The sequence below is a fragment of the Cnephaeus nilssonii genome (assembly GCF_951640355.1).
Source record: "Cnephaeus nilssonii genome assembly, chromosome: X".
Classification (NCBI taxonomy): domain Eukaryota; kingdom Metazoa; phylum Chordata; class Mammalia; order Chiroptera; family Vespertilionidae; genus Cnephaeus; species Cnephaeus nilssonii.
The window spans coordinates 75,378,027-75,393,730 of NC_137071.1; the positions used below are offsets into that span (position 1 = coordinate 75,378,027).

Consider the following 15,704-nt stretch of genomic DNA (forward strand, 5'->3'; position numbering starts at 1 on the left):
TACATTCTTGGTGAGGGAGACAGGAAGGGGTAAATGTAGTTTTAAAAAGCTAGGTCATGACTATATACATCCAGCCAATCCCCAGAGGAGAATCTCCAAGTGAAGAGAGATAAAATAATTTGCCTGAGATTATGTAAAGTCAAGACTAGACCCCAAATTCTGATTCCCAGTGTAATGTTCTTTCAACTGCACCAAACTACTAATTCCAATGAAACAAACCCAACTTTTAGTAATAGTTGTTTTACAATGTCTATGTGCTGGAAAACAGGTCTTATAAAACGTTCAAACCAATCAATAAAGACTCAATAATCCCACTTGTCTTTGAAGCTTTGGTTTAAAAACAAAGAATTCAGAGATGATAATGAAGGCAATCTGATCAATATTCAAGGTCATCAATATTATTAGTTTATACATATCAGTGATTTACATATTGTTAACAAGCCACTTCATTTAAAATGGCAATGGCCTACAAATTGTCTGAGGTTTAGTTCCAGCTGTATTGCTTATTAAAGAACTAGGATGAATTTTCTTTTACTACAGACAATGAACTTAATACAGTGGAACCTTGGTTCTCAAACTTTGTCCTGGAATGCTGTTCGAGAAGTGATTTGTTCAAAAACCCAAACATTTTTTTCTCATTAGAAATAATGTAAATTGAATTAATCTGTTCCAGACCCCCAAATGACTCTGTTTTTACCTTTCTTATATACAGTACATGTCTAATGCACTGTTTAATCTGTAAACATTTTAAAAACAAAAAGGACATAAAATGTAAATGAAAATATAACAAAAAGGAAATGAAATGTACAGTAAATCACTCTCATCACTCATTCCAGGGTGTCTTTTAGGTCAGATGCAGCATCTTGACTTTTTCACATATCATTGCCTCCGAAATGCTATCACCAACTAACTGCTTTTTGTTTATCCAAATCAACATTTTTTCTACCTCTTCAATGGCCTGTGATCATTGTTTTGTGAGCACTTTCACACCGTTAGCAATATCAGCACTCTTGATGGCCTCTTTATGTTTTAAAATTGAGCTAATTGTACATTTCGCCATGCCATACTCGGTAGCCAGATCACCTCTATTATATTTTGCAATTATTTATTTTTAAAGCTCTATCGTTCTCACAACTTTTCTTTTCACTTTGCTGCTATCACTAACCCATGATGACTTACTGTATGTATCCTATATAATAAAAGGGTAATATGCAAATTGACCCTAACAGCAGAACAACTGGGAATGACTGGTCACTATGACGTGCACTGACCACCAGGGGGCAGATGCTCAATACAAGAGCTACCCCTTGGTGGTCAGTGCGCTCCCACAAGGGGAGCTCTGCTCAGCCACAAGTCGGGTGCTGTGAGCACAGTGGCAGTGGCGGAAGCCTCTCCTGCCTCCGAGGCAGCGCTAAGGATGTCCAACTGTGGGTTAGGCTAACTCCCCATTAGTTGGACATCCCCCGAGGGCTCCTGGGCTGCCAGAGGGATATCTGACTGCCAGCTTAGGCCCGATCCCCCAGGGAGCAGGCCTAAACCAGCAGGCAGACATCCCCTGAGGAGTCCCAGACTGCGAGAGGGCGCAAGCCCGGCTGAGGGACACCCACCCCCCCAGTGCACAAATTTTCGTGCACCAGGCCTCTAGTTTAATAATAATAAGCAACAACAAAAGCAAAAACACACAAAAATATTCACAGCACAAGTTCCTGAGATATTAAATGAACAATGTGAAGTTTAGCAGTAAACTCATATTCATGCATTCTCTTTTGTCGCCTGAGAGATGTGTGACTGTTCATACAGGTATCAGCGTGAAAGGGTTGTAGGCTCAATAACTGAAGTTTTGTTTGACAACCAAGACATTTTTTTCTCTTGAACAACTTAGTCCAGAAACAAGTTGTGCAAGATGGGAGACATTCGAGAACTGAGGTTTGACTATATTTATGAAGAGTAATTTCCTTCAGTCCTAACAGGCTGTATTAGGTACAACTTTAATCATGCTAAAAAATATTGGAAAGAAATTACTTCCCCTATCATCAATTCTATCCCTGGTATTCAACAAAGTTTACTTCCATGAAGAAGATGCTTCTCTGATTAATATTTGTAAAGATTAGCACGCAAAATATTTATGTAAAAAGGGTTTGCAAATTAACAACAGTTTGTGTTTACAAAAGTCATTTTAGCTACTGGTCATGAAGTCTATGACCCCAAATTAATGTAAGTTTGTGGGCTCCCTTACTTTAAGCAATATTTGAAGCACAAAGTTCAAAATTAAAAAAATAATTTGAAGAGTCACTTGGAGGTCATTAGATTTTATGACTAGTAATCATTTAAAAGCATTTCCCTAAATTGAGATTAAGTTTACACTTATTAATTTCCTTTGACTCCACATTTAATTAGCAATTCAGAAAATTACTGTTTTTTAAAGATTTTAAAATGCCTCAGTTCAAGCTTCACTAATTTTATTAACTTTAGAGCTACCAAAAACTGAGAAATGTTTTTTATGAAGGACTTTAAGGTTTTAGTGGGTGTTTAACTGATTTGAAAGAAAATTGGGAGATTCTCTCAACATTTTATTTTTTTAGTTTCTGAAATACAAATCAAAGTACATTTTTTGTAACAAAGCATGTTAACAAGCTTTACATTCTTTTGAATACAGGATGACTTAATATAGGTACTTTAAAACTTCCTTTTTAAAAATAACACATTTTAAGGAGGGAAACAGTTTATTAAAAGATACATGGGTACACAAGCTACCATTTTATTATTTTAGTGCTTCTGAATACCAAACTTGGAATAACAGGTCCTCCAACTGAAAATTTGGTCCTCTAAAATATATAAGTATTTCTCCCATAACAAAAATAAATTAAACGTACTGCTGAAAAAACAGCAATTTTTGGTATAGGCCTCTGAGTGAGCTTGCAAAACAAGTTACGATGTGTTTCAACTAGACAGAAAGAACATTCTAGAATCCACCTTAAAACATTTGGCAGAACAACTGGCCTGAGGCTACTGGGGTTGTTCTGCCTCAGAGGAGGACAGAGGGTGCACGTGATAGTGCTAAAGTCTCACAATAGCCACAGAATCACTTACTCAAAATTAACCAAAATTCTATATAGACTATACAACAACAGTAGAACAATTTGAACAGTTATTACAAGCCTAGAAAGCAAATTGTAAACTCAGAAGAACAAATATCTCAGCAGGAATAATATTCAAAATGTTTATAAAACTTTGAAGGTGAAAAAAACGTCATCATTCATAGATGATGTCTTATGTACAAAGTACATTTGTTGCCAGGACACTGGGGACAACCATAAAACATACAAAGTAAGAATAAATCCAAGCTGTTTAACCTTCCACCATTCCCTTGAGTGTTAAACCCAGCCCACCTTTGGCCACTTGCAGGGGTGTCTTTTCTTCTTTATTCTCAATGTAAATACTTGCTCCATGGGACACCAGCAGTTTTGCTTCTTCCACTCTCTCCTCATCACAGGCTAAGTGTCTGAAATTGAGGACCACAAAGACTGATAAATCACTACTACTTCTACATAATGCTAGGACTTGCTGATGGGTATTCTATAGCGCATATTATTAGGTAGTATGATATTAGGAAGCTATTTAATCAGGAAAGCAAAATCAACTTGCATGGGGAAGAGTGTTTATAAGTTAAAATTCAGTAAAATGGCCTTAGAATACCAGATCATAAATCATAATTCTGGTCCTAAGGCAATAAAAGAAGGGATCTAAATGCCAGCCTAAGAAACAACTTCCTTATTCTACTGAGATTAGAAGTAATTTTCATCAAACACATGCAATCACATTCATGGTTGGAATTTAGAAAAGTCCCCATTCATAATCTTCTTAAAAGGATTTTATATGGTTTATATTTTGGAAAAGCATTTTGAAAGAGTTTATCTCATTTATAACTACCTTGGTATTACTATTAACATTTTACAGTTGAATTGTGATAGTAGTTAAAGTCCTTGCCTATGATGACATGACTGAGGAGTAACTGAAAGAACTTTTCTGGGCATTTATAGTTTGCCAGGCAGGGTATTAGACACTTTACATGTTATTTTATTTAAACCTCACAACAATCTACTGAGGAAGGAATTATTATACTCATATTATAGATGAGGAAGTTAAAGACTCAGGAAGGTTAAGTAACTACTTGAAGTTACTTAATATAAGTATTTAATATAGCTGGTAAGTGGCTGCGTTTGTAAATCCTAGGCTGTTCCCAGACCCTATACTGCTTGACTTCTAGATTTCTCCAGGCCACTGTGCCTTTCTTGTTATGGAGAAAAGAGCTATATGCAAGTATTTCTAAATGGAGTCACTCAGAACTACAGAAAAGATTTTTAAAACTAAGAGTTAAGAAAACATTATTTTTTATAAGTTGCTTTAAAGTCAAATTAGAAAAGGTTGAGTCTCACTTTGGACTAAAAATAGGACATTTCTGGTTCAAAAAAAGTCACCATTCAATAAAGAAGAAGAAAAATGGACAAGAATGGAGAAAAAAATATCAAGGTAGATGATGGCTTCAGGCCTTAAACATAAATCAGTTCCAAATGGATTTGAGTTAAATGAAAAACAGTGACAATAAATATCAACTACAACCTATGGTACAATAAAATACAGGTGAATATTTAACTAATTTAAGGGTTAGGAAAGACTCTCTAGTCATGAGGGAAGATTAATAGGTTTGACTACATAGTGACTTCTGTTATTTAAAAAAAATCATGAACAACATGAAAAGACAAACTGGAAAAATATTTTCAACTAACATGGCAGAGAAGGCATATTTTTACTATGTCAAGTCAAAGGTACTTAAAAAACCAGTAAAAAAATTTAATTCCCCAAAAGGAAATAAAAAGGGACACAAAGTTATAACTTATAAGAGAAATGGCATTAGTTGTAGGCATTAAAAATGTTTCTATTCACTGTTAATAAAAATGTATTTAATATAATTGGTAAGTGGCTGAGTTTGTAAACAATGAAACACCATTTTTCATACAAAAAAAGGATATTTTCAGTGTTGGTGAGGGGGTAATAGGCACTCTCAAACTGCTGTTGGGAAGGTACAATGATACTCCTCTGGAAGCAATTTAGCAATATATAGCAATAATCTTAAAATTTATGTATTTGTTGACCCAGCAATTATACTTCTAGGAGTCTATATTAAGGCAATAATCAGCAATATGGCCAAAAACTTTTGTATATAGTTGGTCAATGTAGCATTATTTATAACAGTGGAAAACTAAAAAAAAAACCCTTTAAATATACAGTAATATAGGAATGATTAAGTTATGAACACCCATAAAATTAAACTGTACAAAGTCATTCAAATATGTTTTAAAAATACTTAATAACATTAGGTGAAAAGAACAAGATATAAAATTACATGCACAGTATGATCCCAATGAAAAAAAAAGTAAAATATGCAATTGCATATAAAAGACTGGGTGGAAATACATAAAAATGTTATCAGTGGTTGATTCTGGGTGGCAAGATGATAGGCATTTTTAAATCTTATCTTTATATTTTTGTGTACTTTCAAATGTTTTTGCCATAAACATGTATTACATTTACAAACACAATAAATAAAAGGAAACGATGTGCAATAATTAGTGCAAGAGGGCTAATATCAGGTAGAATACAAATGACTGTTACTTGTCACTTACAGAGGAGTGTTACCCTCAGTGTCTTGGATGTTTGTGGATGCTTTGTAGTACAGAAGGATATGAATCATCTTCAAGTTACCCTTGGCTGCCGCCCGGTGCATAGCGGTAGCCTCATAATGGTCCTTAGCATCTGGATTAGCCCCGCCTTCCAGTAACATGACAGCGATCTGGAAAGAAGGAGAAGAAAACTATGCAGAGATATATTTGTGTTTGCGTAGAGGTTCAGAACTCAAAAGAAGTTGCCTAGGAACAAAACCCTACCTCGTGCCTGTTTTTGGAAGCTGCATAATGTAGGGGAGTACAGCCATTTTGATTGACAGCATTCACTTGAGCACCTCTTCCCAGAAGGGCTCTTACAATCTCATCCCGGCCAGCAGAAGCGGCAATATGAAGAGGAGACCAACCAGCCTGTAAAAGAGGTGGGCCATACAAAACCAGGGGAGAAAGGCACAAGGATTAATACTAACATTTGGGCAGGGTTTACAAAGAGCTGAAAGACAATATAAAAAAATTATGGGTGGGGTAAACCCAAATTAATTTAATAAAACAACCATGTAATGACAAAAACAAAACAAACAAACAATAACATTCTTCCTTTTCCCCTCATTAAGCACTGTAGAAAATGTGGAAAGCAGATGTACACACACACACACACAAAGAAAAACCACCCATAATCCCATAATATAGAGGTGATGATACTCAAGACTAATTATAATGTATTTTCAAATTGGGATCATAGAATATCAAGTTCTGTGAGTTGCATTTTCCAAAATTTCCACTTATCATTTTGTTGTGAGAATTTTTCTGTCATTCTTTAGAATCATAACTTTATTGGTTACATATTATTTTATCATATGGACATACCTACAGCATCCAACTGTTCCTTTATTAAATTGTTCTTATTTCTTTGCTAATATAAGAATTACTTCAGGTAGCATCCTTGAAAAGGAGTTTCTGCCTACAAAAAAGCTTGCATCCTTATTATTCACAAGTCTTATCCTAATATCAGGCCTGGTACACGAATTTGTGCATAGGTGGGATCTGGCCAGCTCACCCCAATTGGGGCCAGCCGGCCAGGGGGAGGGGCCATGGAAGGTTGGCCAGCCGGCCCCGCCCCTGATTGGGGTGGGGGAGCCAATCAGAGGTGGGGCTGGCCAGGGGGAGGGGCCAAGGGAGGTTGGCCATCCCTGTCCCCATCGGGCTGGTTGGCCGGCCACAGTGCGCATCATAGTGACCAGTTGTTCCAGTTGTTCCAGTCGCTTGGCTTTTATATATACATATAGATAACCAAAATCATTACATAAATCTCTACATAACAAAAAAGATATCTAGGTCCTCATAATTCAGGCAATATTTACCCCCCAGAAATTCCCAACATAATAAAAACGGTCTGTAGTCTATTAGAAGTCATTGTAATAAGCCTTGATCTGCATGTTTACCTTAAATTACAGGGTATTAGTAGCAAAACTAATATTTTAAAATAATGCAACTACTAGTCCTGTGCTTGGTCACCAGGGCCATATTGCAATTTCCTAGTAACAAAGGTTACAATTTTGTTTGTAAGCTTAATACTCAGGCTTCAGTAAACAATAGTCTGAAGTCTACAGATAACTGGGAATTTACCAACTCTATCTAGTACTCACATCATCTTTATCATTCACTGGCACTCCAAGTTGCAGCAAGAATTCAACAATTTCTGTATGTCCCGCTGAGCATGCCCAATGCAATGCAGTTCTGCTATCCTACATGGGAAAGAGAGAAGCAATAAGATAAACATTCTTGAAGAGAAATAGAAGAATTAAGGTAAGAAAGCAGAAAACGGTAAGATTGGGCCCAGCAAATCTATAGTTTGGAAACTAGAAGTGGAGATCACTGGATCCTCAGGTAGGTAACCTTAAACCATATTATTACTAATATAAGAGAGACCAAGGTTTTAGTTAACATGGGGAGAAACTGATTTGAATGCTTGTGGCAGAAATAGAGCTTTGGCTGTTTACTATTTAATCATTTATGTACACTTTTATGTCAGACACTGCTAGATGTACATGTCTCATTTAATCCTCACGATCCTATACAGTCGATATTATCCCCATTTTACAGATGAAGAAACTAAGACTCCTCAGGGTAAGCAACTAATCCAAGGTCACACAGCTAGTAAATGGTGAAAGTGGGACACAAATTGCTGTCTGAATCCGAAATTTCTAGATTTTCTAGAAAGAACAAATGTATCTTGTGGGGAAGAAATGTTAACAAATAGTTGAGTTTTTCTGCATATCCATCTAAAAACACACACCACACACAGAATTTATTTTTTCAAAAAAAATAGTAAGCTGGTAGTCATATTTTTCTAAGGGAATCCCTTTTTTCATTGACTGCTATATTTTTAGCCCTAGGTAAAATAAAATGGTATTTTAAACTTTATAGCAAGAAGTTCCAACACATAAAAATAGAGGGAATATAATAGCAACCCATATGCCTATCACCTAGATTTAATATTTTGCCATATTTGCTTCATCAAATGTTTTCCTTGCTATTTTTTTTAAAAAAATCCTAAATATCATAATTTTTCATCCCTAAGTATTTCAATATCTAAAAAACAGATACTTTCCTACATAGCTCTGAGACCGTTATTATACCTATTAAAAGTAGCACTAACTCTAAAAAATTAAAAAATTAACACTAACTCCTTTATAATATGTAATACCCAGTCTGTATTCAATTGTCCCCCAAATGTCTTTTTTTGTTGTTGTTGTTAATCCTCACTCGAGGATGTTTTTCCATTGATTTTTAGAGAAAGAGGAAGAGAGAGGGAAAGACAGAGAAATATCAATGTGAGAGAAACACATCAATTGGTTGCCTCCTGCAAGTGCCCCGACCAGGGCCAGGCCTGGGAGGAGCCTGCAACGGAGATATGTGCCCTTGACCTGAATCCCGGGACCCTTTGGTCTGCATGCCAATGCTCTATCATCCACTGAGCCAAACCGACTAGGGCCCCCAAATGTCTTTTCAAAGTTGGCTTGTTTCAATCAGGATCCATACAAGGTCCACAAGTTGCATTTGGCTATGTTTCTTAGGTCTCTTGATCTTGAATAGCGTCCCCCTTTTTATGCCACTGACTTGATGAAAATGGTTGGAAGTATTATTTGACCTTAATTTAATATTATTAAATTAAGTTAAAATATTAAATATTGCCAGACCATATGAAGATAAATTAGACAAAGGTTAAGCAATAAAGGAAAGTTCCAGGAAAAAAAGGTCTCCTGACTACTAATTCTCTTCCCAAAGACACAAAAAGGAGATCTCTAAGTATGTGACACTGTCTCACTAGTGCTTAGCATGGTGCCTGTCAAATAGGAGGCAATCTATAAATATTATTGGATTACTAAGGGCACTGTGAATCTTGCTTGGAAACTCAGGGTGAATGCATGAGGATCCTTTGAGCAGGAGGGCAGAAAGAAACACTTCCCAAAGTCCATTCACTTTTGTTCTGCCTCTGCCTAGAATGCCCATTTCATCCTCCAAGGAAATCCCACTCATCCTGCAAGGCCTCACAACCTTTGCAAAGCCTTTTCAATTACAACGTTCGGCTTTTCTAAGGGAAATTAAAGCAGGTTCTCCCATTACATGTTCTGAAAGTTCTATGTAAACTTCTCTCCCGAGTTTTTAACCTCAATTTGTAATCGGACCTTTGATTTGGGAGTACTATATGCATCTCCGCTTCTTCCACTCCACTGTCTCCCCAACTCTAAGCAAACTGTCTAGCACTGAAGAGGCGTTCGGTTACTTGTGTTTCGTTGAATAAAATCACTTGTAAAAGTAAAGGCACCCATATATTTTTAAAGCTTTCCTCCTCAGGGACATCTCAAAAGATTTGGCATTTCTGAGAAACACAGTAAACGTTCTAGAAATATCCAAAATTCAGGGAGCTAAGTACTGGGCTAAAAATAAAAGAAAAGAAAATAAATCTGAGGATTGCGGGACTAGTTCCAACCGCCCGATTCTGAGTCCTGAGGTGACCCAGGGTGAGGATGGGGCGACAGGGGCGGGGATCTGGCCCTCAGGAAATCTGCCTCCGCTTGGGCCGCGCCAGGCAGCCACGTTGGTCTCTACGTCACCGCTGCCGCCGGCGAAAAGGCCCCAGCGCTGCTTTACCTGGTCAGTTCTAGTAGCCAGGGATTTATCGGCCAGGATCTCCTCCTTCAACTCCTGCAGCTTTCCGCTGTAGGCCAGATTGCAGACCGTTAGGTTAGACACTAACCCCTCCATTTCGTTTTCCCAGAATCTCCGTAAAGTAGGACCTAGACCTCACGTAGCCGCCTCCAATTGCCAATCAAAAGAACTGACAGAGCTCCACCAATCACCGACCTTCCTCGTTCCGTCGCTCCTTTCCCCGTCGCAGGGCGCCTCTGGGAGTTGCAGTTTGAGCTCAATTCCAGGCTGGGAGGAGCCTTTGCCGCTCTTATCAACTCTGCCCCTAGCAGCACAAAACTACAAGTCCCAGGGTCCCTCGCGGCCACCATAGTCAAGTGGCCAGTGGAATTGGCCCAGGATGACAGCTGGAGAATGGAGTCAGGTACTGGGACCCGCTTCGTGGGGAACCGGGGTGGGTGGTCGCTGTGGGGCATTGAGTTGGCTGCGCGAAACGGGTGCAGAATCATGGCAAGAGAGTTATGGGAGCCTAGAGGTCCTGTCGGACGGGGAGCCTGACCTGCAGTGGCAGGCGGAAGGGACAACAGTAGGAGCTGAGTATTATCTCCTGAGCTCTTACTGGTGGCTTTGGCCACCCTCCCCCTCCCTGCCGCTAGCACAGGACTGGAAAGAAGTCGGGATTAATTATTTTGACATCTTGTCGGAGAGACATCAGGACAGAATTCTGTCACAGCAGTGTTAGCATTTGGCACCACAGTAAGGTGATGAGCCAGGGTGATGCCAGAGGCTGGGTGTGATGCCATAGGAGCCCTCAGTGAGTTCATGGCCTGGTAACATCACAATTTGATGAGGGTCATCTTGATACTGTGGTATGGTGTTGGCCCTTTAATATTGTGGTTATAACGATGACATCGAGGCTTTGCTAGAACTATGCCAATAGTGTTTCTGTTTATGGAAATCCCAAATAATGCCATGGCAGAAGAGATGCAAGGCTTATCCTTTATAGGACATATCCAGAAGGACAGTATGTCAAAACTAGTTAACGATACGAATACACTCAAGAAAGAGAATGATTATATTTATCTTGTTATGGTGTAGAACACGTCTTGGCAAACTTTCTGTAAATAGCCAGATAGTAAATATTTTAGGCTTTGCGGGCCAAAAGGCAAAATCCTGGATAATTTGTAGGTACTTATATATTGAGAGAAAACAAATTTTAACAAATGTTTAGTTATGAATTTCAAAATATAATAGTAATAATAGAGTACTTTTTTGTAATACAGGACTACTAGTGTGAATAATGGAATGGGGGGGGGGCTAAATTTGTTTAATTGGGGCTCATAGTCAGTGTTCCCTATTATCAAATTTGTTCCAAATGTTCATCTGTTAATACTGATCGATAATGATATTTTACCCATTTCATTTTGTAAATGTCTTTTCACATAGATAGGGACTTCCAAATACTGATATCAATCCAGAAACATATTCTTGTTAACTTTTGAACACATTTTTATTTCAGAATAACTTTAGATTTGTAGAAAAGTTGCAAAGATAGAGGAGTTCCTGTGTACCTCTCACTCATTTCCCCCTATTGTCCTATTCCTATTTTTAACAGCTTTTTTGTGATATATTTTACATATCATAAAATTCATCCATTTCAAGTGTATAATTAAATTATTTTTAGTAACTTACTGAATGGCTCAGCCATCATCATAATCAGTTTTAGAACATTTTCACTCCCCCAGTAATATCCCTCAGTTAATCCTTATTCCCTCTCCCTGCCCCAGGTAACCAGTAATCTTCTTTCTGGCTCTATAAATTTGCCTATTTTGGACATTTCATCTAAATGAAATCATACAATATGGGGTCTTTTTTGCTTGGCTTCCTTCACTTAGCATAATATTTTTGAGGTTCATCTATATTATAGCATGTATTTGTACTTTATTGCTTTTTATTGCTGAACAGTATTCCATTTTATGGATATAATACATTTCGTCTATCTACTCACTAGTTGATAGATATGCAGGTTGTTTCCAATTTTTGGCTATTGTGAATAATGCTGCTAAGTGCATTTGTGTGCAAGTCTTCATGTAGACATATGTTTTCATTTCTCTTTGATATATGCGTAAGGCTGGAATTACTGGATCATATGGCAAATTTATGCTTAACTTTTAAAGAAACTGCAAAACTGTTTTCCAAAGCAGCATCACTATTTTGTATTTCCAATAGCAATGTATGAGAGTGTCTATTTCTACACATCCTCACCAACATTTCTTATCATCTGTCTTTTTATTATAGCCAGGCTAAATGTGTGTGAAATGATATCTCATTGTGGTTCTAACTTGCACTTCTTTAATGACTAATAATAATGAGCATCTTTTTGTGTGCTTATTAGTCATTCGTATATCATCTTCAGTGCAATATATGCTTATATATTTTTCCATTTTTAAATTGAGTTGTTGTCTTTAGTTTCTTTTTATTGTTGAGTTGTAAGAAGTATTTATGTATTCTGGATATAAGTCCCTGTCAGATATATGAAATGTAGATATTTTCTTCCAGTCTGTTGCTTGTCTTTTCATTTTCTTTTTTTAAATATTTTTATTGATTTTTTACAGAGAGGAATGGAGAGGGATAGAGAGTTAGAAACATCAATGAGAGAGAAACATCGATCAGCTGCCTCCTGCACACCCCCCACTGGGGATGTGCCCGCAACCAAGGTACATGCCCTTGACCGGAATCGAACCGGGACCTTTGAGTCCGCAGGCCGACGCTCTACCCACTGAGCCAAACCGGTTTTGGCTGTCTTTTCATTTTCTTAATGTTGTCTTTTGAAGTGCAAAAGGTTTGAATTTTGTTGGGGTTCAATTTATCATTTTTTCTTTTACGGACCATGCTTCTTGTTGTACACTTTTTACAAGTGTGCAATTTAATAACCATTAGTATATTTTAGAGCTGTGTTATCATCACCACAATCTTATTTAAAACATTTCCATCACCCCAGAAGGAAACCTCATGTGCATTTTCAGTCACTTCTCATTTCCCCTCCTAGCCCTAGGCAACCACTCATCTGTTTTCTGTCTCTATGGATTTTCATTTTCTTGACTTCAATATAAATAGAATGCTACAATATGTGATCTTTTGTTTTTGGCTTCTTTCATTTATCCAATTTTTATTTTTATTTATTTATTCATTTTTATTTCCTTTTATTGATTTTTAGAGAGAGGAAGAGAGAGAGAGAAAGAGAGAGAAAGAAATATCGATCGATTGCCTCCCACATACACCCTGACCAGGGATTGAACCCACAACCTGGGTATGTGCCCTGACTGGGAATCGAACCTCCCACGTTTTGGTGTATGGGATGATGCTCCAAGTTAGCTACATAGGCCAGGGCAATTTTATGCAAATTTTACTATGTATCAGTACTTTGTTCCTTTTTATGGCTGAATACTATTCCATTGTATAGCTATACCATATTTTATTTACCCATTCATCAGTTGATGGGCATTTGGGTGGTTTTTACCTTTTATTTATTATGAATAATTCTGATGTAAACATTCATGTACAAGTTTCTGTGCAGACATATGTTTTCATTTCTCTTGGTACATATCTAGGAGTAGAATTGCTGGGCTACATGGTAAGTCTGTGTTTTGCTTTGTGAGGGATTGACAGATTCCTTATCAAAGTGACTGTACCATTTACCCCTTCCACCAGCAATGTATGAGGGTTTGAATTTCTCCACATCTCTACCAATATTTGTTAATGTCTATCTTTTTTTATTATAGCCATTCTAGTGGGTATGAAGTGATATCTCATTGTGACTTTGTTGCTTTGACTTTTGACAACTATAGGAATTGTAGAAAGCATGTTGTAATCATTTGTGATTCAGTGTTAGTTGTCGAAATGACTTTCCTACAGTATAAGTTTCACATGTAAGTGCAGTTTTGCCTTGTAGTTCTAGGTTGAATGAATTCAGAAACATTATAAACTCTGCAGCAAAAGCTACTTATCAGAGGCATTCAGTGTTTGATAATAGTGGTTGAGGGCTCTTCTAACAGTTTAAAAAATAAAAGTCATTCCTACCTTACTTACCATACAAAAAACACAAAATGGACTTAATTTGACCTGCCAGATGTAGTTTGCTGATGATTGGTATAGAACAAAAGTGTCTTGTATGTAGTAGGTGTTCAATAAATATTTATCCAGTTGATTACAGAGGTACAGCAGGACCATTGTGTGGTATTCACAAAAGATTGTAATAAAAGATATAGTAATATATCACCATAATAGCACTTCGAGGAATTGGATTTGATTGTTAGAAACAGCTGGAAAAACAACTCTTAAGTGCCTCACCTACTGAGAGACTTGTTTGGGTAATCTTGTTTTATAGACAGGGTATTATGCTTTTATTTTATTTGATATGACATGTTGGTTAACTTTCAATTCTGAGTTTCTTAAGTTCAAGGGTGAGGTACCCCTTGACTTTTTGAAAGCTACAAGACAAAAGGATCTCTAAGGGAGAGGCCATTTCTTTTTTTAAAAATATATTTTATTGATTTTTTACAGAGAAGAAGGGAGAGGGATAGAGAGTTAGAAACATCGATGAGAGAGAAACATCGATCAGCTGCCTCCTGCACCGCCCCCCCCCCCCCCACTGGGGATGTGCCCGCAACCAAGGTACATGCCCTTAACCGGAATCGAACCCGGGACCCTTCAGTCCGCAGGCTGATGCTCTATCCACTGAGCCAAACCGGTGTCGGCTGAGAGGCCATTTCTTTTTGTCTCTAGCCCCAAGTCTTGGAGGAATAGCAATCCCATATTTTATTTATCTATCCAGAGTCAATACGATTGAATTTTTCCTGTGAAGTCTTGGAGGAATAGCAATCCCATATTTTATTTATCTATCCAGAGTCAATACGATTGAATTTTTCCTGTTGCCTTTTCTACTGCTCACCTACATTCGAGGTGGTAGTTCAAATGAAGCCAAGTTCATTTTTGTGACTTCCTGAATAATTTTAACACGTTAAGCCCCATGTCAGTCACTGGTGATTGACACTATATTTTCTGTCTGGAAGACAAAACAGGCTGGGCACTTAACGTGCTAAGAATAGTTAACATTTATAGATCACATATTCAGATATTGGGCTTATCTCGTTTAATCCTTCACAACAATCCTGTGAGGTAGGTACTATTTATTATCCTGCAGGCCCAACTTTTAAAAAATGAGAATACAGGTACAGAGAAGTGAAGGAACATGACTAAATTCACACGATTTAGTAAAAGTTAGAGCTAAACTGGAAATGCAGGACTATTCTGCCCCAAAGCCCTAGCATTGAACTACTACAACGTACTGCTCAATTTTGCCAAAGATGAAATTATGTATAAATGCAAACCTCAAATAATACAATACTAGTTCCTGTAAGAGCTCTTTGGGCTGTAATTCTGCCTATGATTGTGGGGAAATGACATGTTTTTCATATTCTAAAACAATGCTGTCCAATAGAACTCTGTGTGATGATGGAAAAGTTCTATATCTAAGCTGTTCTAGTATGGTAGCCACTGGTCACACTGTGCACTTGAAATGTGTCTGGGAACTAAAATTCTGGTTGTATTAAATTTTAATTATTTTAAATTTAAATAGCTTAATGTGGTTAGTGGTTATCATTTTGGACAGTGCAGAGAGACAATTTCTCCCCATTTGCTCCTTTCTAATTATTACTAAATATTTTATCCAGTGCAAATATTTTTCCCCATAGCACAACTGGAAATGCATATATTCTCCAGTGAAACAAATGTGAGGACACCCCACACAGGGCATATGGAAATCAATGACCTGTATGACAGTTATAGGAATAGATTCTGGGTTATCCAGAA

At 37.4% G+C, this 15,704-nt stretch overlaps 2 protein-coding genes across 2 annotated transcripts in view; one reads left to right on the top strand and one right to left on the bottom strand.

The window, feature by feature from the left end:
* Window positions 1-2,557: 2,557 nt before the first annotated feature.
* PSMD10 (proteasome 26S subunit, non-ATPase 10) lies at window positions 2,558-10,002 on the bottom strand. Its single transcript, XM_079764386.1, has 5 exons — window positions 9,837-10,002; window positions 7,328-7,426; window positions 5,946-6,092; window positions 5,685-5,851; window positions 2,558-3,502 (listed from the first exon to the last, which is right to left on the bottom strand). Exons 1-5 carry the CDS (start codon window positions 9,948-9,950, stop codon window positions 3,349-3,351), a joined length of 681 nt encoding a protein of 226 aa, XP_079620512.1. The 5' UTR covers window positions 9,951-10,002; the 3' UTR covers window positions 2,558-3,348.
* Window positions 10,003-10,130: 128 nt separating this feature from the next.
* ATG4A (autophagy related 4A cysteine peptidase) overlaps window positions 10,131-15,704 on the top strand; it is a 75,385-nt gene continuing 69,811 nt past the window's right edge. The window contains exon 1 of the mRNA XM_079764918.1: window positions 10,131-10,257. Coding sequence (XP_079621044.1) covers window positions 10,248-10,257 — 10 coding nt within the window. The 5' untranslated portion in view covers window positions 10,131-10,247. The remainder of the gene's footprint in view (window positions 10,258-15,704) is intronic.

Coding starts and splice junctions, on each gene's coding strand:
- PSMD10 (XM_079764386.1), bottom strand. CDS start 9,950: ATGGAGGGGTTAGTGTCTAACCTAACGGTCTGCAATCTGGCCTACAGC. Junction 7,427..9,836: donor TGGCTACTAGAACTGACCAG/GTAAAGCAGCGC, acceptor TTTCCCATGTAG/GATAGCAGAACTGCATTGCA. Junction 5,852..5,945: donor CTTCCAAAAACAGGCACGAG/GTAGGGTTTTGT, acceptor CCTTCTTTCCAG/ATCGCTGTCATGTTACTGGA.